Here is a 19,613-nt window from a genome sequence, read left to right on the forward strand (position 1 = left end):
GGCAGCTCCCGCCGCCGCTCCCTGTCCCGTCCCGTCCCCCTCCCTCCACCGGCGGTACCTGCTCGAAGCGGGGCTTCCCCAGCTGGAACGGGGGATAGTCCGCCGGCTCCGCCATTCCCTTCGCGCGCCGCAGGCGCCACTTTAAACAGCCTCCCCCGGCGCCGGGCCCGCCCCTTGCGGCGCCACCGCCCTCATTGGCCGCGGCCCACCGCAGCTCCCGCGGGGCATGCCGGGACGTGCAGTCCGCCGGCGCCCGGCGCCTCACGGGAGGCGGAGTCCGAGCGGCGGGATCGAGGCCCCCCCGCCAGCCAATGGGGAGCGAGCAGTGGCGCGGGGCGTCATGGGAAATGGAGTCCGCAGCGGGGCGCGGCCAGGGGCACGACGGGAAGTGGGGTTTGGCGGGAAGCTGAGGCGAGCCCACTGAGGAGAATCCCCAGAGGTGGGTGAGGGCAGCGGGGGAGAGGGGGCTTTCCTCAGGGCGGGAGGGTTGTGCGACGTGCTTCCACTCTGCGCCAGCGGTGGCGCCCTCTGTCCAGGCTGCCGCTGCTTGAGGGTAGCGTGAGGCCCCGAGGGAGCGGCCAAAGGGTTTGAGTACAGCAGGGCATCCGTACTGCTCCCTTACAGTGTAATCCCACAAGGCGTCAGGGCTCTGCGAGGACCACACACAGCATATGTGAGTCTTCCCCTGCCTCAGTTCCTGCTGCTCCTTTGCTGTTCTCCTTTTTGTGACATAACAGATGAATTTAGCAACTAACAGAGATGTCTGAGGCAACTGGCAATGCCCAGATGACAGAGCTCCGTTTTTCCTGCCGTAGAAGCACATACACCTCGGGGCACACGTTTCTGACTACAAGGAACTCCCTCCAAAATGTTCTTCCTTTTTTGTATGCAAATGAAACCTGCACGACAGAATACATGTGGTGACAGAGGATGTGCGGGAACATGACATGGAAAGCAGATGTTTGCCTTAATTCTGAAATTGTTTCAGCAAATAATAACACGTAGAAAGGTAAAAGCCCCAAAGCTTCTGAAAAAACCCTCAAATTTCATAATTTCCTTGCAGAAATACATATTCTTACAATGATGGGAGCCTAACAATTGCTATTGACCTTTAAAATACATGATTAAAAATAAAGAATAGGAAACCTGGCAATAAGTTTACTTTGATGCAGACTTACTTGTCTGCTTCCTCAGTGTTACAATTTGTGGAGATCAAGGCAAGGTTGTGTGGGGCTGGGGGCAGAAGGGGTGCATACAAAGCGATCTCCAGAATCCTGTTCTCTAGATCAGTGGAGTAAGAAGTGTCTGGCCTTTCAAATGCTGGTGAAATTGTTTGGAGGATTAGGATCAATTCTCCAAGGAAGAGCAAAGGGCCAGCAAATAGACTAGAGATGCAGATGAAGCAGGAAGGGCTGTCAGGGTATAAAAGGAAGGCTTGGCGCAGCAGAAGTAAAGCCAACATTATAGAGCAGGTCAGAAACAGATTTTCTGTCTAAGAAGGAATTAAACAATATAACTGAATAAAAAAAACCCTTATTTTTTGCTATAGGGGGAAAACATCATAACATTTTGCTGTGGGGATGCTTTATGGATATGGTGCTGATTTTTTTCCCCCGCTCTCTTTCCATCTGCAAAACCAGTTTCCGTTTTTAGGCTAATTCACCACTGATCCCCTTCACCGAATCTCAATCTTCTGCACCTTCAGGTAGAAAAGGGGCAGCAGAGGGGCCCGGTGCAGAGCCTGCCACAAGTACAATAACTCTGGTTGTGACCAAAGCACTTACCCCATCACAGCTGGCTGCTCGGTGAGTGAGAAGCTCCACCAGCTGCTGCCAGGGCAGGGAGCTTGTGCCATGCCCCGAGCCTGGTGCTGCCTTGCTGCCTGGTCTCAGGCCGCCCGCTGCCTCACAGCCCCTGCCCCTTGGCCATGTTTTCTTGAGGCCGGGAGTCCTGTGGTGTCACTTGGGTTACGTGGGAAGAGGTGAACCATGTTTTACCAGGGCTTTAATCCACCGTGGGGGCAGACACTGTAACACACACCCTGAGACTGCACACCAAGGTGCACATACCTACCCCTTGCCCTGCTACGAGGCAGGAGCTTCCACCAGAACAAAGAAGTGTCATTTTCTCATTTCTTGTTCCTTAAAAATCAAGTTCCTTCCTGTGCTGCACCAGCCTGCTCCCTCAGGGTTACAGGCTGCTGGCACCCAGCATTGCCTCTGCTGTTTGCCTTCTCCCTGCCTTCTTGTGTGCAAGCATGAAAACGCAACTCTCCTCAGGAACACATAGATGATGAGCAAAGATCTGGTCCAACAACAAATCCTGCGTGCCAGAGAATACCCACTGGTCCTTGTACTGGTAATGGTTTGCTTTGCTTTGCTTTAAAGTGGCTGCAGTGCAGGCTAGGGACTGCTTGCTGCCAGCTAGCCCAGCTGTGCCACCAGGGCAGGGTTTGGTTTCTCCTAGGCAGGGTCTAACACCACTTGGGAGCCCTACATGAGAGGCAAAATAAAATCATTTTGCTGTGACTAATGCTTTACAAGGCAACTCTTCCTTTTCTAAAGGTTTCATCCTGTACTTCACAACGCAGCAAAATCTTTCCAATAAATATGGATGATAACCCAAATCCCTCTGTTTCTACACAAGGGAAATCCCCCTCCCTCCCATCACAGCTAGAGCCAGATAATTGATACAATCCCTAATGTTGACACACGAAATGTTTTGTAACAACAGAGGGGAGAGAATCTGTTTATCTAAAACCACATTTGGAGTGACATAAGACTATCACTTTTTTGGTTAAATACCAGAAAGAATATCAATTCTTTGGCTGATACCAGTCTAACCAGATCCATTTAGACTGACAACTCGCATTTCCCCGGTTTTAGGAAGAAGGAGGGGGGGGTTGCTTCTCCAGATCAACAACTGTTAAGTCAACAATGACATTTCTTTCCATTTTGTTTGGGGGGAGGAACAAGCACCCCAGCTGTTGAGTGAGCTTGTCTAGAAACCGAGTATGTTGGGTTTGCTTTGCATGGCCGGGTTTTCATAGCAGGGGGGCTGCAGGGCGGTTTCTGTAAGAAGCTGCCAGAAGGTTCCCCGATGCCCTACGCAGGGAGCCAATGCCAGTCGGCTCCCAGACAGCCACGCTGGCATTGCTCGGGGGGCACGGATTTAAGATGGGGGGGGAAAAGTGTGGAACTGCAGCCGGAGAGAGGAGCGAGCCAGGGGGAGAGCAGCAGCCCCGCAAGCCCCCAGGGCAGGGACCCAGGAAGCCAGAGCAGCTCCAGGCACCAGAGCAGAGGTGCCCCCCAGCCTGCAGGGCAGCCCTCGGCCAGGCAGGCTGTGCCCCCCAGCCCGGCCAGGGGAGACCTGGGGGAGCGGCTCACCCCCCCACACACAGCCCAGGTAGGACCCCACGCTGGGGCAGGGTGTGCCCGAAGTGGGCTGTGACCCACAGGCAGCCCGCACTGGAGCCGCTCCTGGCAGGGCCTGTGGTCCCCCGGGGACCCATGCTGCTGGGGGGCCATGCCTGAAGTGGTGAGGGACTGATTGCAGACCCCACTCCCTGTCCCCCTGCACCACTGGTGCGAGAAGGGAGAGAATTCCGGAGTGGAGTTGGGCCCAGGAGGGGTCAGGGGGAAGATGTTTTTAAGTTTTGGTTTTCTTTCTCATTACCCTACTCTGACCGTTACATCTCCCTGGGCCCAGCTGAGGGCAGTCACAGAGCCAGAGCGGCTGGGGGGGCACCCAGTGCCCAGCCAAGGTAAAACACCCCACGCCGAAGGAGATTTGGGGGTCTCAGACAGCCACCCCACACATGACAGCTGTATGTGGGGCTGGGCTGCCTGCTGGCTTGGGGAGAAAGTCACAGGAACACTTCTCATTAGCTTCCATCTGTAAAGCCAGATTTTAAGAAAAACTTGTGGCAGGCAGAAAACTCAGGCTCTGAACAGCAAACCCAGTTCTTGCAGCAATGGGAATTATTTGCATCACTCCCAAGCCTGCGCTTAAGCCTTCAAGCAGGCAGAGAGATCTGATCACGCATGGCTGTTATAGCAGGACTAGGGTCTTAAAATCTCCCTTTTTTCTGAGCTGACAGCCTCCAGTGCCCCCAGCCTCCCCAAGGCTGCTGCTCTGCTTACACCCCTGCACCTCTGCAGCCCGGGGAAGCCCACGCTCGCCCAGTTGCCTCAGGCCAGCTTTTCTTAGGATAGTCTTTCAGAAGGTCACAGTTCAGCACCCCGATCCTGCGAAGCAGCATGCCAAACATTCTCCCCCCAGCCCATCCAGGCTCTCAGGGCTAACGTGATCCCCCCTGACAGGTGCTGAGCTCAGTAACGGCCTGCCATCCAGCTGGATGAAAAATAAACCGGGATTAGAGCTAACGAAACTCTTCTGTTGGAGCAGCAAAGTCATTTATCGAAGCTTAAGGGGAGTTAATTTTTTTTTGAGGGACAAGGCATGAATGAAGAAAGCAGCAGGCCTTGAGAAGGAAAACAGCAGAGCGGTGGAACAGGTGGCTGGGATTAGGGCAGATGAGCTGGAGGCAAAGGTCTGGGCTGGGGATCAGGGCTGTGCTGGGCAAGGTCTGCACGGAGGGGCAGGCACGAAGTGCTGTGCCCACCAGCAGCAGGTGAGAGCTGCCTGTCCTGTGAGCAGTGGCACTGATGGAGCCGCGTGTCCTCACTGGGCACCCTGAGGCTGAACTCTCCACTGTCTAAGCTGTGACACGAGGCTCTCCTTTCTTCTTCTTCCAGCATGCTGCAGCTCTCCTCCACTCAGCTGCTGATTTCCCACAAATCCTCAGGAATGCTACACAGGGGCAAAGTCAACAACGGTGAGCAGTAAGGGAGCTGCCAGCATATCTGATCCCCCAGGGCAGCCAGGCCACCTGAGCCAGGCTCCTGCGGCTGCTCAGCACACAACACGACAGTAAAGCACAAGTAAGAAAGCTCAGAGGAGCTTAAACCCTTTGGGTGCACAAATCAGCTGAGGCAGGAGCAATATTCAGGGAGGAACTCAAGGCAAAGATGCAACACTTCCACCCCCAGCAGCCACCGCATGCCGGTGGGAGCGTGGGGACTGTTAACAATGCTGGAAAAGCTGCTGGAGAAGTTGGCCACCGTCATCCTACTTCAGAAAATAAACAGATAAATGTCACTCACTGTCCAAATGCTATCAGCACAGACGCTGTTGTCAATAAAGCAGAAGTATCTAGGAACAGCTTGAACAACTTTTATTATTTTTTTAAAGTGCTTAAAACGTAAATAACAAGCTCTTTATAAACATTAGTTGCAACTATTAAAACATGAAACACGCAGAACCCCTTCCTGCACGGGGAAATCAACAACTCCAAAAACCCCAGTGCTTACCTCTCCCATTTTGGGATGTTTTTCCACCCCGCGTTTATAACACAAAACACACAGCGGTTTCTTCACAGACAAGTCGTAAGGCTGAGTCTACATGACATCCCTTCAGGTTTGTTCCAGTTTAAGGACACACCTCTGTGGTTCTCCTGGCCCGTGACTCTGGGCCAGAAGAGCCAGTCAAGGCAAAAATAAATCACTTGGCCAGAGTTCTTTAAAAGCAAGAAACCCAGCTGTGGGCTGACAACAAAGGCAGAGCACAGCTGTGAGCAACAGCACCCTGCGGAAGACCTTGTGAAACAGCTTGAGCAAGGAGAGACAGACAGACCAGGAGGCAAGAACATGGAGGCCTTGTTAGGGCCATGTTTAAAACAGAACCAGTGAAAAGCTGCTGCTGGCCCATCAAAACTCTTTTTTTTTTTTTGCCCGGTTCAGCAAAGAGCAACAGACCTCGGAGTGTTACGCTGCACACAGACCAAAGTGCCGCTCACCTCCCTGTTTTTGCAAATAAATCACTAAATATGGATATTTGGTACATGAAAAACTTGAGAACGTTTCCCCAGCTTCTTCCTCTCACCCCTCCCCAATGAGAAAATATCTAGGTCCTCAAAACCATTTTCCCCTGGTAACTTAAGAGGTTTTAACAAAAAAATTATACAGACTCCAGCTTAGTGCTGCTGTGTGGTGTGACAAAGCTTGCTTCTCTTATGCAGGGAATAAAAATTGTGCGTGGGGAAAAAACCCACACATTTGCAGGGCAGTGGGGCAGAGAAACAGAGAACGAAGACAGAAGCATCTTTAAGTTGCCTTTTCCTAAGCACACGTTGTCATTTGTAGACACCTCTGGACTTCTAAACGCTCAAGGACAGGCACAAAAGATCAGGGCAGCCTCTGCTGTCATCACCATTTTTTTTTTTGCCGTAGCCTCTGTCTCACATGTGATGCCAAGGTATGCGTGCCATACCCCTGCTTCAGCCTTTGGAGACACTCCGCTATCATAAAGTCACGGCAAGAAGAGTGTTTTAGCTCCGCTTGCTCCAGCCTCCCCCGAGATGGCACAGGCTCCCATGGCAGAAGGCAGTTCGGGGACTGTGCTGCTCCACCGCAACGGAGGCAGGTGATGGGAGGAAGCACGTATTGCTGAAAAGGCCGTACACCAGATACAGCCTGCCATAGCTCTGAGATTAACTTTACATATTCAAGTGCATAACATTCAAGCTTTGGAGAAAAAAAAAAGGCAGAGCTGACTAAGGCAGAGAGGGAATTAGGGAGGTGGTGAAACTCGATGGAAGAGGGAGGAGGTACAGCAAGATCCTTATAAACATTGGCACTTGTGTGTGGGGAGCACCTACAACGCCAATCGCTACTGGGGCCCAAGTCCCAGGAAGCAGAAATTTTTCAGGAAGTGGAAAGCCAGCCTAGGCCCCTGGCTCTCATGTGAGATTTTGGCTCTCCCCCTTATTAGCACCTGTGAGACGTAAGCCTTCAACGCTCAGTGCCCCTGCCCATCGGTGCGGCTGCCCCTTTGCCCAGCCCTCCTTCTCATGCCACGCCACACCACTCTTGTGACACCGGACTGCTTTCTAGCTGTCTGCAACGCCTCCCTGCCCACCTTCAGGTAACAGGGAGAGCTTCTCCATGAGAGACAGGCACCCAGAAAGGGAATCTAGTTCTCAGGCCATGGGATCTTTTGATTATATAGGCAGAGAAAGGTTTCTGGTACTTTCTAAAATGGGAGAAACACCTTCCTCTCAGACCTTCATGTCTTTCTTACACCAGAAACAGTCCCCACACCTGAGACTTACACAGGGAAGAGGAACGTAAAGATGCAGGTAGAGAAGGGCAAAACCCCAGATTATTTCCTATTAGGGGCAAAGGCAGGTGGGAACAAAAGGCTCGTGGCCAGTATCTTCCCAGGTAACAAAACCTCCTCCTTATATGATGGTCTACAGGCTAGATAGGACCACTGTCAATGACAGCGACACCAGATCTCCTTTTCTCCCCATAGCTCCTACCCCAACAGCCTGCTTCTCCAGTCTCAGACTTGGAGCATGTCTTTATCCAGCTGTATTTTGGAACATTTTGGCCTGCTCTCCCCAAAGTGTCATCTCTTAATACCTCTACTTCCCATGTGACGTGAGCTGACAGAACTGCTAAAAACCAAAAGCAACCTGTGCACAGGGTGGAAAGGCTGTGCTGCCTGTGTTTAAAAAGAAATTCACCTAGTTCAAATTAGCAGGCAAAGAGAAAAGAAAGCTGCCCAAGATGGGTTGCGTTGAACTAAGAACTGGATTTCAGAGCCTTTTTTGGTAGGAAACTGCTACTGTCCTATTGCAAAAGGCACGATTTTTCAAACTCATATATACATTGAAGCAAGTAAGCAGAAAAGAATATGAAGGTTTTAAAAGAATCCAGTAACTTTGGCAAGGAGATGTGCAGGAGAGAGAACATGCCTTACATGTCAAGACGCTCAAATTCCACACCAACTGACCCTCCACCTGCAGAGGCACCTTCTCTAGCCCAAATCCTGGCAGAACAAGAGAGGGAGCAACCTCCTTCCTATACCCTTCCATAGCATCTCCAAATCAAAAGCTGCACTGTACTGCAGAGTGGCCAGGAGCATCACTCACCAACCTCAGGCTAACACCATCTATGGTTTTTAAACTGCATAACTTGGAGGCTTTTAGACGGTCACTGAACATCAGCAAGAAGCATTCAACTCCTGAGAGAGCTGGCCTACAATGCCTAAGGGCGTGCCCAAGCTGCCAGAAATCTGACGCTGGCATGTAGATGCAATACAATTCAAGCAGTGTTTGGTACTAATGCTGGCTTGAAGGGGGTCTGCAGCGATTACTGAATAGCTAGCTTTGACAGAGGGTGTTTGATGGATGCCTGACGGTAGTGAGCTTTATTGCAAGTGGTAGAGGCCACGATGCTTGTGAAGCTCTCTACACCTGACCTAGCAGGATGTCATGCATAGAGGTGGCCAGGCAGTCAGACATCCTTCTCTGCACACGAGCTTCGGTCCCGATGGCATCTTCCTGTTGCGTTGAGAAAGACAACACAAAGTCAGTGGTGGTGGGCAGCCAGTGGAAAGGAACTCCTGTGGATGCGGGAAAGGGGGAAGCATAATACTGAGTAGAAAATTCAGCTGTGGTTTATGCATACAGGAGTCCCCCCAGGGCACACTGGTGCCAGACAGCCCGGTGACAGGTTGGGTGGTGTGCCAGAAGATCTCCTGCAGTGTTACTGGTGCACAAACCAGCACTGGCCCTTCTTCCATACTGCGAGTTCAGTTTTGAGCTGGGTAACTGAGGCAGCATCATGACTCTGTGTGCAGGCAGCAAAGGAACCAACACCGCTCACGGTCAGGCAGTGATGTCGCCTTGAGTCCTTTACAGCCTCCAACTCCAGCACTGTCACTTTGTGTAGCATCTCCCACATGGTCAGGTACCGGCACAAATTGGAGATAGCTCTTCAGATGGGGACCCTTCATTTGGCGGTACAACACGGGGAAAGAAGGGAAAGAGGCATCCAATAGTAGTCCCTTCCTTCCCCTCACTGCCCTGCTGAGCCTGCTCAGCGAACAGTAACATGCTGGTAGAGCCTTGCTCAGTTTAAGCATCCCTGATGTCATCAACCAATTTAACACCATCCCTCAGCCAGGGTACACCACTTCAGAGAAAAGAGATATGGAAGCGTATGGGCAGAAGAGCAGCAGTAGCAGGATGAAGACGTGGGCAAGGTGGTTGGTTTCCAGTTCTCAAATGTCTGTGGACCACTTAAAGCATTGGCAGGACGAGTGCCTGAAAAGATGCCACTTGGTCACAATGACAGGAACCTAAGGAGGCATTGGCCTCAGGTGGAGGGCTCTGCTCCTCCCCATAGGGTGGATGACAGCCTATCACCCTATAGCTCCCTGGAGCCAGAGCTGGGATAAACTTGGGCTGGGAAGGAGCAGATAACCTTTCCTGCTAAACTCGGTGAACAGAAGCCACTGGAGCCCTCTTGTAAGAGGAGCCGGGGGTGCAGGGACGTTTGCAGCGTGTTTATTGGAGAAGTGCTCTAGGCAAGTGAGGCTGGTCTCTGGGGAGAGGTTACTTGGTCTTGCTTTCCCCCAGCGGGATCTGGAGGAGCGTGGGAGACTGTTCCATGATGCGTACCAGCAGCTGGTCAATGTAGTTCTCTAGTTCATGGATGTGCTCCTCCTTCTTGCTCAGCTCCTTCTCTCTCTGCAGCAGGAGCTGGATGAGTTCATCATGGGTCAAGTGATAATACTTGGCTGACTGGTCCAGTATGGTGGGATCCTGTGGTAGAAACCAAGAGGAACATTCAGTGAGTCAAAACTGCTGCTCCCTTTAGCATCTGCAAGATGCAGCAACAACCAAAGCAATCACATTTTCTGTGTTTGTCTTCTTTTCAGATCTGACCTGATGAGCCTGAGACATTGTGCAGCTCTCAAGTCCTGTCTTTACAAAGCAGCTTTCCCACATGCCATGCAGTCACCCAAAAATACTGGAGACAAAGCAGCTGCCCAGACATCCAGCCTCCTCCTTATGGCTAGAGGTGACCACGGAGCACTTCTACCAGCTGAGTGAACCACTTACAAAAGCTTCCACAAAGACTGTGTCAAACCTCTCTCCCCCAACAGTTAAAAGCTAAGGGCATGGGCACAACAGAGCCCTTTAGCCTGGCATAATGAGGCCTGCCATTAGCTACTCCCCCTTTTCTGGGGCTTTCCCCTTCCCCAGTCCTCCAGCCGCAGGCCTGGATGATGGCAGAAGAGGAGAACTGAGAGCCAAAAAACCCTCCAGGAGCTCCCAGAGGACGAGAGCCCTGGGGGAGTCAGGTCTCCCAGCAGAGCTGGGGCTGCCAGACAGGCTGGAGCAGCACAGGGGAGCAGGCCCCAGACAGACCTTGTCCCAGGAAAGTTTAAATGCTTGTAACCCACAACCTGAACTACCTGCGGCACCACAAAGGGCTTTCTGGGGGCACCAAGCTCATGCTTGTCCTTCCACTCAGATGAACCCCAGCAGCAGCATTTTACATGTCAAGTCAGGCAAACAGAGTGGCAGTAGACAAAGGGAAGGAGAAGGCATCTCATGAGACCGTGCCCTCAGACATACCACGCAGGTATTTGGCATGCCTCAACACGCCAGCATTTGAAATACAGCCAGGCAAGCAGCATTTGAGCAAGGCTCCAGGAAGCACTTTCCCTCTGCCTCTGCCAGGAGAAAAAAAACACTTCAGGCCTTCAATCAGGGAGCTATCACATCCTCCACCTTTCACGTCTTGTGGATAACCAGACATTCACTCACACACTGTACAATAAAAACCCCAAATCAAGGCAAGCAATAGGAGAAGAATGATGGGGTAAGAAGGTCCAAAGATCAGGTCATGGAGGAAGGGAGGCCAGCAGGAGGCTGGGCAACCAGGATTCAGGATGTCAGCGTTAATACACATGGTTCTGCTCACACTGTGGCAGGAACCCGTTCCACATCCTCCAACGGCAGTTTTCTGCACTTTTGTCACCAACTACAGACCATCTCAAGCAGGTGGGAACGCAGCTCTCACCTCAGTGGTAGGTTCCTACCTTTAACTTCTTTGAGTCTGTTTTCTCCGGCTGAGAGGACAGGGCCACAGGCTGGACACTGCTTGTGGTGACAGTCTTCAGCTTCTCCAGGCCATTGCTCAGAGCAGTCGTCAGGCTGGACCTGTGCTGCTGCTTCTTCTCACTGGAGACCTCTTGCACCGCAGCAGTGATGGGTTTCACTGGGTGAGGACTAAGGAGAACAAGAAGGCTGGACAGTTAACACCCTCCCAAGCTGAGGAGTGATGCTGCTAGCTCTCCCTATAGTTTTTATGGGGATGGGACCCACTTATCAAATTTAATCAGCTCCACACAGCTAAATTCTCTGTGTCTGTGTTGCTCAAAGCTTGCCTGCTCTGTAGACAGAAAGGAGAGTGAGCATCCTACAGCGCAGGCAGCCCACAGCGCTCTCCAGCACCATATCTGCCCAGAGATGAGATAAGGAGCCCCAGGACATGTGTTCGGCTGAGATACAGAACAGATCCCCATGCCCACGCCTGTGTTGGTCAGTCCACACTGGGAGTGCTGTGGGTCAAAACTCCCAGCTGCCTGGCATTAGTACAGCTGGGGAAATCTAAGCCAGGTCCAATGTAACAGGAGGCTGCTACATCCACTGCACAGAGGGGCATTTTGCTACCCAGGACCCCCCAGATTACTGTCTGTGGTCACAACTGCTGCTTCAGGGATGCTCCTGCACCACTGTGCATCAGTTCCTGCACTGCCTCAGCCCAAAATCTGGACTCCACCTGCCTGGAAGACACCACAGAATTTGTCCCCCTCCACCAGCCAAAAGGGAGGGTGAGGAGATTGTGTCCAAATGCACCTTCTCTGTCATTGTAGGGGGAATTACATTTTCATTCAGTTTTGCCTCACTCTTCACCCAGAAGATTGTTTCTGGGCTTAAAGTACGTTTGCTTTTCAGCATGATGGAAAGAGAAGTGACCTGATGCTTCCTTCCTGCACACAACAAGCAGACCTGCACACCATACTCAGAATGAAAAGATCGTAAAATCTACTCAGGAGCTCTGCAAAGCCTCTGTGCTCATCAGATGAAGCAGCCACCCTACAAAGGGTGATAATCCCAACTGCTGTGCATCCAAATAGTGCTGCAGGGGAAGGGGGACATCTTGCTCGCAGGAGCTCTTTACAAATGGGGACCTCAGGGTGTTGGTAGGACAGGTTGTGGGAGGAGGAACAGCACCCACAGTCACTGTGTGAGCCATTAGCCAGGCTGGGAGAGATGCCTCCCAAGTCCAGCTTGTGCTGTAAGTGCTTGATTTTATTTCCATTTTGAAAGCAGAGCAGGTGGCTTCCAACCCTGCTCCAGGACAGAGATGATGGGTGAGGCTGGGACAAAGGCAACATCATACAAGGTATCAGGTGGGTGGCTCAAGTCCTCAAGGCTGGTGTCCTCATGCCTTGTCAATGGTGATGGGATCAGGACGTACCAAGCGGTCTCCCCATCATGCTCACAGGGCATGTCTAGAAGTCCTCTTCAACCACGATGATGCCTCCTGTCACCACTTGCTAGGAGAGAACAGCAATGGTAGCCACAAACCAGCTCCAACAAGCCAAAGGATCAACATCCTTTGTCAAAGCTGTCCAAGCATGTGAACAGAGCCCACAGTTCCTGGGCAGCTTGAAAGGATGGAGAGGAATCCCATGAACCTAAATAGGAGTCCCAGTGTCACGGGCTGGAGAAGTTGCTGTTCTGCACATCAGCCTCAAGAGCTCTCCACCGTGGACCAAACCTTCACCAGCAGAACTAGAAACACCATGGTACCATGTTACAAACAGTTGTGCAGTTGTCTGTCTGTTACGATGTAAAATGGGGTGAGGGTGAACTGGACCAGAGGCCATACACAGATCCTGAAAAACTGTCATTCTCAAATCCTTTGAAAAACCAGAAGTAATGAGTTTGCTTGCTTGAACCACTGCTAGCTCCCTTCCTAGCCCAAAATGAGTGGGGCTCACTGCAGAATCTGGGGAAGACAGCTCTAGTACCACAGCAGGACTTCCACCATTCCTCAAAACAGTGTCTGGGAAAGTAGAGCTCCAGGGGAGCCTCCAGGACTGCTCCTCACAGCCAGGTCTGAAGATAAGCAGCCTCAAATGCCACAGTCGCCTCATGCATCCCCACAGCAAGCGTAAAGACTAAGACCAGAAAAGTATGGCTGCTGAAACAGGAGACTGAGACCCCTAAACAAGAGGTCTGTAGGGCACTGACTGGCCATCATGAACACTCAAACTATTTTAAACCTCTGAAGGGGAGCTCTTCTGAACCAAACTTACCAAGGCCACTCTACAGAATGAAGACCAGCAACAGCCTTGGGATGCTAGTGGGATAGCTTGGATGCATTCTGAAAGCAGGGGACACTTCCCACTGCAAGTCTGGGCACAGGCAGCTTTCAGCCCCATTGCCAGTGGGAATACATTAATTCCTGCAGAGCAGGAAAAGGTATTTATATTTAAAAAAATGTTATCCCATTCTTTCCTGCTGAGAGGGTAGGGTGCACAGAGCTTCTGCTGAGCAAAACAGGGGCTCTGCCCCCTCGACTTGTCCGAGATCCAAGAGGATCCAAAAGCAGGAGGCATTCCTCCACCTGTGTCCCGCCCCAGGATGGCTGGCACCAGTTACTTCCAGGGGAGCAGAGGTTGCTTCATGCCTTATAGCCATGTCTGAAGTCCTGATGGATCTGCCAAGAAGTTGGACCTGCCTCCATCTGCCGGTCAATGAATATGAACTTGAGAGCAGAATTAGTTGCTCACGGTGAGAGTCTACGATGAAGCTTATTACATTCAAGATGAAACATCTCAGGGTTGCTGAGTGGCATAGCCCAGCCCCTCTCTGGGCAAGCCTTGCTGTGTCACAGCACAGCTTTCACTGACACTCCTGAGGTCACTGCTGAGCACAGCAAAAAACTGGGGGGGGATCCCCCTGCAGCAACTCAGAAATTAAAGTCTTCACTATCCCATTAAAATGCTTCTCACAGAGCAACAACACAACAAAGGACAAATCCAAGAAAACCAGTCTCTCGTGGGCAAGCCGCTGTGCCTGCAGCAGCACACAGCACCTGAGGGCCAGACCTCCGTGCAGAAAGTGAATGACCGAACGCAGGATCAGCAGCTCTTCCCCCAGGTCTGTATGTAGATGTGGCAGCCACTCACTGAGCTGCAAGGGCTCCACAAGGATTACATTTAGATCACACAGACTGGCATATGATTTAATCTGGAACCTTGTTTTCAGGACAGAACAATTCTGCTGCACTCCTGACATCAGGAAGGCACAAAGCAATGTGCACCAATACCACCTCAGCACTTGTTGGTAACAGGATTGGGGATGTCACAAGTACCATGACATCCTGCAACAGTCACACATCTGAGTTCCCAACTGATGGGAAAGGAGCTGCACAACTGCTGGGCTCCTCCGAGACAGCAGAGTCCCCAAGGCACCGTCATGGTCTGTCCTTTAGGTCCCACCTGTACTGGGGGATGTGACCTGAGATACCTTCCCAGTGGTGAAGGCAGCATCCCACTCTTCCCCAGAGAGCAGAAAGGGAGCCTCCATACACTTGAGTGATGCAACTGATGCTCTGAGAACACACCTTACCCCAGAAACACTAGTTTTGTGGCAAGAGCCATCTCTCACCGCAGGAGAGAGAGGAAAGACCTGCAAATCTAATCCCAACAGGTGGTCATTGTGACCAGGCAGTGCCTCAGCCAGACTAGGCAGGAGGTGTCACTCAGATACACAGGTCTACCACTTGACTTGCCATCTTGAACAAGATGACCAACAGAGAGCCCTCTGGCCACTCACCAGTGACATGGGACATCTCACTCACCATGAAGACATGGGACCCCACACCCAGCTTCCATCCCTCCCAAGGAGGGCACATAACCCCAGCACACCAGACTCTCAATAATCCACGCCAGATACCAGCTCCTCCTTCACCAGAGGAAGACACTTTTGTCCTAGCTAAGCCTTAATGCCTGTTCTAAGTTCGAAGTCTGTCCTTTTTCCTACCGTATCTTTTCTTTGTCTGTGTGCCGTCCTAACAGGAGATGATTCCAGGACAGGGAAGCATCACCATGGGGACCTGGAAAAGGACCCTTCCAGTCTTCCTCTCTCCCCACATGACAATTAGTCACATCTCCCCAGTCTTATAAAGTAGTGCAGAACCTCAGAGCCTTCCACAGAGACCTCAGGAAGTCTTCAAAGGTAACTCTTTCAAAGGTTCATCAATCCCAGCAGCACGTATCCAAACCATCCATGTTTTACAGGTAGAGAAACCAGAGCAGAGATGTTCAAGGACTTCTCAGACATGTATCATGACAGAAGCCAGCACTGACATGACAACCAGCTCTTGGGTCCAAGCCCACTTTCCTCCCAAGAGCCCGTCAGGCCTTGGATGGATGCACAGTCAAGCCTGAAGGTGACTGTGAGCATGTACCATTGACATAGAGGGTCCTGGGACCATACTTCTCTCATTGCCTAATTTCACCCTTTGGGATTGCAGGACACTTCTCCTTCCATGAAATGTAACAAACATCCACAAAATTCAGGAGGTTTCTGTATACTCTCTATCTGCAGATTTTGAACAAGGTTATCTGCTGGAGGATGAATAATCCAATTAAGAACAGTTTGAAGACCTGGCCTCAATAAAGAAAAAACCCTCAGCTATCAGACCCATCTCTTGCTGGTCTTTGCTCCTGAGGTCATTTTAAACGTCAAACCCAAACTCAAGCCAAGGAAGGATCCCCATGGGCAAGAAGGGCTGGAGCTCAGCTAACTTCTGCTGTCCCCATCCTCCTGCCCTCTCTCTCCCCAGGGCCATGACCAATATTATTCTTGAGCCAGACAGGATTTTATCATTTTTCAGTGCCCCCATGAAGCTCCATTTGCCTTCTGTTGCAGGAGTGAGGCTGATCAAAGAAATCACTGCTAGAAGACCTGGGTCCCCATGTAAACTCTAAGAGCTCAATCCTTGATACTCTGGGCAGACTGAGCCCACGACAATCTCCTCCTGCCCAGGCAGACCAGGGGAAGATGTACCAGGAAAACTAGATGACCTGAAGGACACAGAGCAAGACCCCATGCCCTAAACTCAGCATCTTTCTCCACTTCACAGCATTTCTACAAGCTCAAGACTGACCTGGGAGAAGGAACAGCCCCTTCTTTCCCCTGATGCACCACCACGGTAACCCCCCTTCCTATTCCCATTATCCTCCAAGCTAAGTCCCACTTGCTTCATAACCAACGGGCATCTCGGCAGGTGGGAAGGGAGAACAGCATTTTGCCACCACCCTGGTGAAACTACTTCCCCCCCCCCCGCCCCCCCCCCGCTATGGAGAGAAGAAGGTTTTTAGTACCTGATGGTCATTTAAAAAGGAAAGAAACCAAAGCTGAATTAATGAAAAGGGAAGGGGCAGTAGCTATGCACATGCCATGAAGGAACCTGTGAGACCATTAATGGCTGGAAGCTCTCCTGGCAGACATGGAAAAGGCACCTATTTTGCAAGCACAGGAAGATGGGAGCAAAAATTAGCATCGAGTGAAATGTGGATGCAGTTCTGCTGTGGCTGAATTTTCAGCTGGGGCAGGACCTGGATGTGTCAAACTGTTTGCCCTACTTTAGGACAAACACAGGACACCAATGGCCATTCCCCACCGTGATCCAAGAAAGCCAAGGCTTCAAGCTGTTCAGGCTAGACTCTCTGGGACCACGGGAAGGTGAGGGAAGAGGACCTGCAGCAACCTGTGGAGTGGCCTCCTTGGAGTCAGCACAACCGTGAGCTGCTGACACTAAGCCAGGGTCCACTCATTGGCATCCTAATAAAAGCAGAAGGGAGACAGGGTTCACCTCTACCAAATACACACCCTTCGCCTTCCCCGGAGTGCTCACCTGGTTGTCTGCTGGAAAAAGGGCTTCTCAGCTGGCTGTGTCTCCCTGGGCAAAACCACGAGCGCTGAAGCTTGTGTGTCACCGGACTGCGGCAAAGGGCAGGGCTGGGCAGCTGCGCGGCTGGTCGCGGCAGGGACCCCACTGCTCGTGGGGCACGCAACAGGGGAAGGGAAATCAAACTGTTTAGGGTTAGTTGCAGCCACAAGGAAAGGGGTGGAGAAGGCCAAGGGCTGGTTCACATGCAGGAAAGGAGGCTTGCTTAGCGGGTCCCCGGGAAGGTTAGTGGACTGGAAGCCTTGCCCAAGGGCTTCCTCGTGGAGGTTGGTGAAGCTGAAGCCGCCCTGATCAAGCTTTTTGGGCAGCACAGCTTCAACAGGGAGAGGGTCTGGTGCCTTCTCCACAAAGGGATTGCTTGGGGTATTTGGGCTGAGTGCTGGAGCAAAGGGATTTCTGGAGGCTGAAGCGTCCTGCTTGTGCCTCTCCTCCACCCTATCTGGCTTCCAGAAATCAGCCTTCTTGAAGTCTATCCTGCTGTCTGCTGAGAACTGGTGCAATGGCCCCTCGGGCTCACTGGCTGGGGGTCTGCCCTGCTCTGCCTCCTGGGGAGGGCTGACCACTGCCATGGAGGCAAAAGGCTCAGGCTGGCCTCCTGCTTGCCTGGTGGGACCAGCCACTGGCTCGTGCCGCCCCTCACCATCATCCCATGCCGGCTCCAGCTGGGGTGGACTCTCCCCATGCGCTAACCTTTGGGGTCGCACCGCCGAGCCAACACCCACAGGGTGACCGGCTGCCTCCTGCTCTTCCAGAGCCGTCCAGAAGATTTCCGACTGACCCAAGTCTAGCTTGGAAGGTTGGTTTAGTCCTGACATCCTGAGCTCCTCAGGGAACAGCTCCTGCTTGGAGGCCATGTCCCAGTCAGCACTGTCTGTGGCCCCCATCAGAGGGGATAAACCTGGCTGGCTCCAGCTCTCCTTAGCACCTGACTGGCCTAATCCGTCTAGGAAGAACTTCGATGGGCAAGTCTCAAACTGCTCAGCCACATCCATCTCATTCATCTCTGACTGGTCTTCCCCCAGAGAAGTGTCCCCTTTTGCCACCTTGTCAGCTGCCACCTCCAAATTAGCTGCTGAGTCCGTAGCAGCAGATTCAGCATCCTTAGAGACTGGGAACTCGCTCCTGGTTTCAGCTGTGTCTACTCCCAGTGCAGGTGGGTTGGGAGACACTGGGACAGAGGGCTCACTGCTCAGATGGCTCCTCGGCACCTCCGTGTCTGCCTTGGGGCCTTCTGTGTCTTCCCGTCGTTCCTCGCTGCCTTGCTGCCTCAGTTGTGGGTCACAAGCATCCTCATCATCATCATCCCCTCTGCCTCCTGCAGCTGCAAACCACCTCGGAGGTTTGGGGGGTGGCATGGCTGAGCCTGCTGCCATCTCCTCTCTCTCTCTGGTATCTGTCCACTGAGAGAGGACAACATGCCTCTCGCAAATGTCGGAGCTGAGTTTTACACGGTTTTCACTGGCCTCAAGCCGCATGGTAGCCTGGAGCCGGTAGATTGAAGTCCGTATGTCGAATGTTTCCTCCTCGCTGCCAGCACCCTGGGGCTCCATCCCTGGCTTGGGGACCAGAGGGAACTGTCGTGGTGCCACATCTGCAAGCACCCGTGGGGGCACAGCCACCACGTTGCTGCCTGGCAGGGTTTCGGAGGTGAAGGTGCTTCTGGGCAACACACAAGCGGCAGCACAAGGTCCACTTTTCGCTTCAAAGGTGCCTTCACCGAGGAAGGCTGGTCGTGGGCCAAATGCGCTATCCTGACCCACAGGCTCCTGCTCAGCCACGCTTTGGGTGCTCTCTGACAGGTCAGGAGCAGTTTCAGTGGCTATGGTCATCCATCCATTTGTTCCTGCACTAGAGTGTTCCTCCTCATTACTGTCCCCTTCCTCCCTAGCACTATTTTCAGCAATCAGTGATGCTGAAGCCTCTTTTTCCCCTGGGCTTCCCGATGCAAATGCAGCTGTCCAAACTGTAGGCGTGCTGCTTTTCCTCCTCCCTCCCATTGACCCTGCAGACACAGGGCTCAGCACATCCTCTATCACAGTCGCTTCCTGGGTTGTGCTCACCAAGTTTGCCCCCACATCTAAACTGGAGAAATTTGTCCAAGACCGTAGAGTTGAAGGCATTTCTCTGCTGATTTGTGGATCAGCCTTTTCAAATACCTTTGTCCCCTTCTCACGAGTTGGCTCGGCTAATCTTTCTGTGGGGCTGGCTGCATCAGGATCGTCGATGAAAGCCATGCCCTCTGCTGCCACCGAAGCAAAGAAGTTTTCCTTCTTCAATTCTGGCTTAAGCCTGCTGGTCGCAAAGGCATCGAAGGTATCGTCCCACTCTGAGAGTGGAGGAGGGACCACAGGTTTCTTGTCTGGAGAAGGAAGGTCTCCTTGTGATAGGGGAGTAGTTTCTGGAACAGGGACACAAACGCTTTTGGCTGGAGACTCCCTCTCTGGATCTTTATGTCTTAGGGAGGCAGAGGGACTGCAATCCTCAGAAGAATAAAAGCTCCCAGCGACCTCTGTTGAAGCATGCGGCTCAGACGGGAAACTAGAGAAAAAGTGAGTAGGTGAAGGAGAATTTAGTACCTGGTCAGCGAGGAGGTCCTCAAAGAACGGATTGCTCTGCAGGGAGCTGAGGAATGGGTTGGTAGGGGACAAGCATCCAGACTGACTGTCTCCAATAGCGGGAGAGAGGTTAGCGCTGGGCATG

The 19,613-nt window shown here is 52.2% G+C and overlaps 2 protein-coding genes across 6 annotated transcripts in view; both read right to left on the reverse strand.

Moving 5' to 3' along the window:
- The window catches only part of SFXN5 (sideroflexin 5), a 109,187-nt gene extending 108,976 nt beyond the window's left edge, over positions 1–211 (reverse strand). For both annotated transcript variants that reach the window (XM_055797140.1, XM_055797141.1), the window contains exon 1: positions 59–211. In XM_055797140.1, the coding sequence (XP_055653115.1) occupies positions 59–115 (57 nt within the window). In that variant the 5' untranslated portion in view covers positions 116–211. The remainder of the gene's footprint in view (positions 1–58) is intronic.
- Positions 212–5,215: 5,004 nt separating this feature from the next.
- The window catches only part of RAB11FIP5 (RAB11 family interacting protein 5), a 43,113-nt gene continuing 28,715 nt past the window's right edge, over positions 5,216–19,613 (reverse strand). For 2 of the 4 annotated variants that reach the window (XM_055794902.1, XM_055794903.1), the window contains exons 4-6: positions 16,860–19,451; positions 10,960–11,149; positions 5,216–9,673 (exon numbers count right to left, since the gene is read on the reverse strand). In XM_055794902.1, coding sequence (XP_055650877.1) covers positions 9,464–9,673; positions 10,960–11,149; positions 16,860–19,451 — 2,992 coding nt within the window. In that variant the 3' untranslated portion in view covers positions 5,216–9,463. The remainder of the gene's footprint in view (positions 9,674–10,959; positions 11,150–16,859; positions 19,452–19,613) is intronic. The other 2 variants (XM_027789615.2, XM_005239539.4) reach the window with 2 other exon arrangements.

The sequence above is a fragment of the Falco peregrinus genome, chromosome 2 (assembly GCF_023634155.1).
Source record: "Falco peregrinus isolate bFalPer1 chromosome 2, bFalPer1.pri, whole genome shotgun sequence".
In the NCBI taxonomy this organism is placed as follows: domain Eukaryota; kingdom Metazoa; phylum Chordata; class Aves; order Falconiformes; family Falconidae; genus Falco; species Falco peregrinus.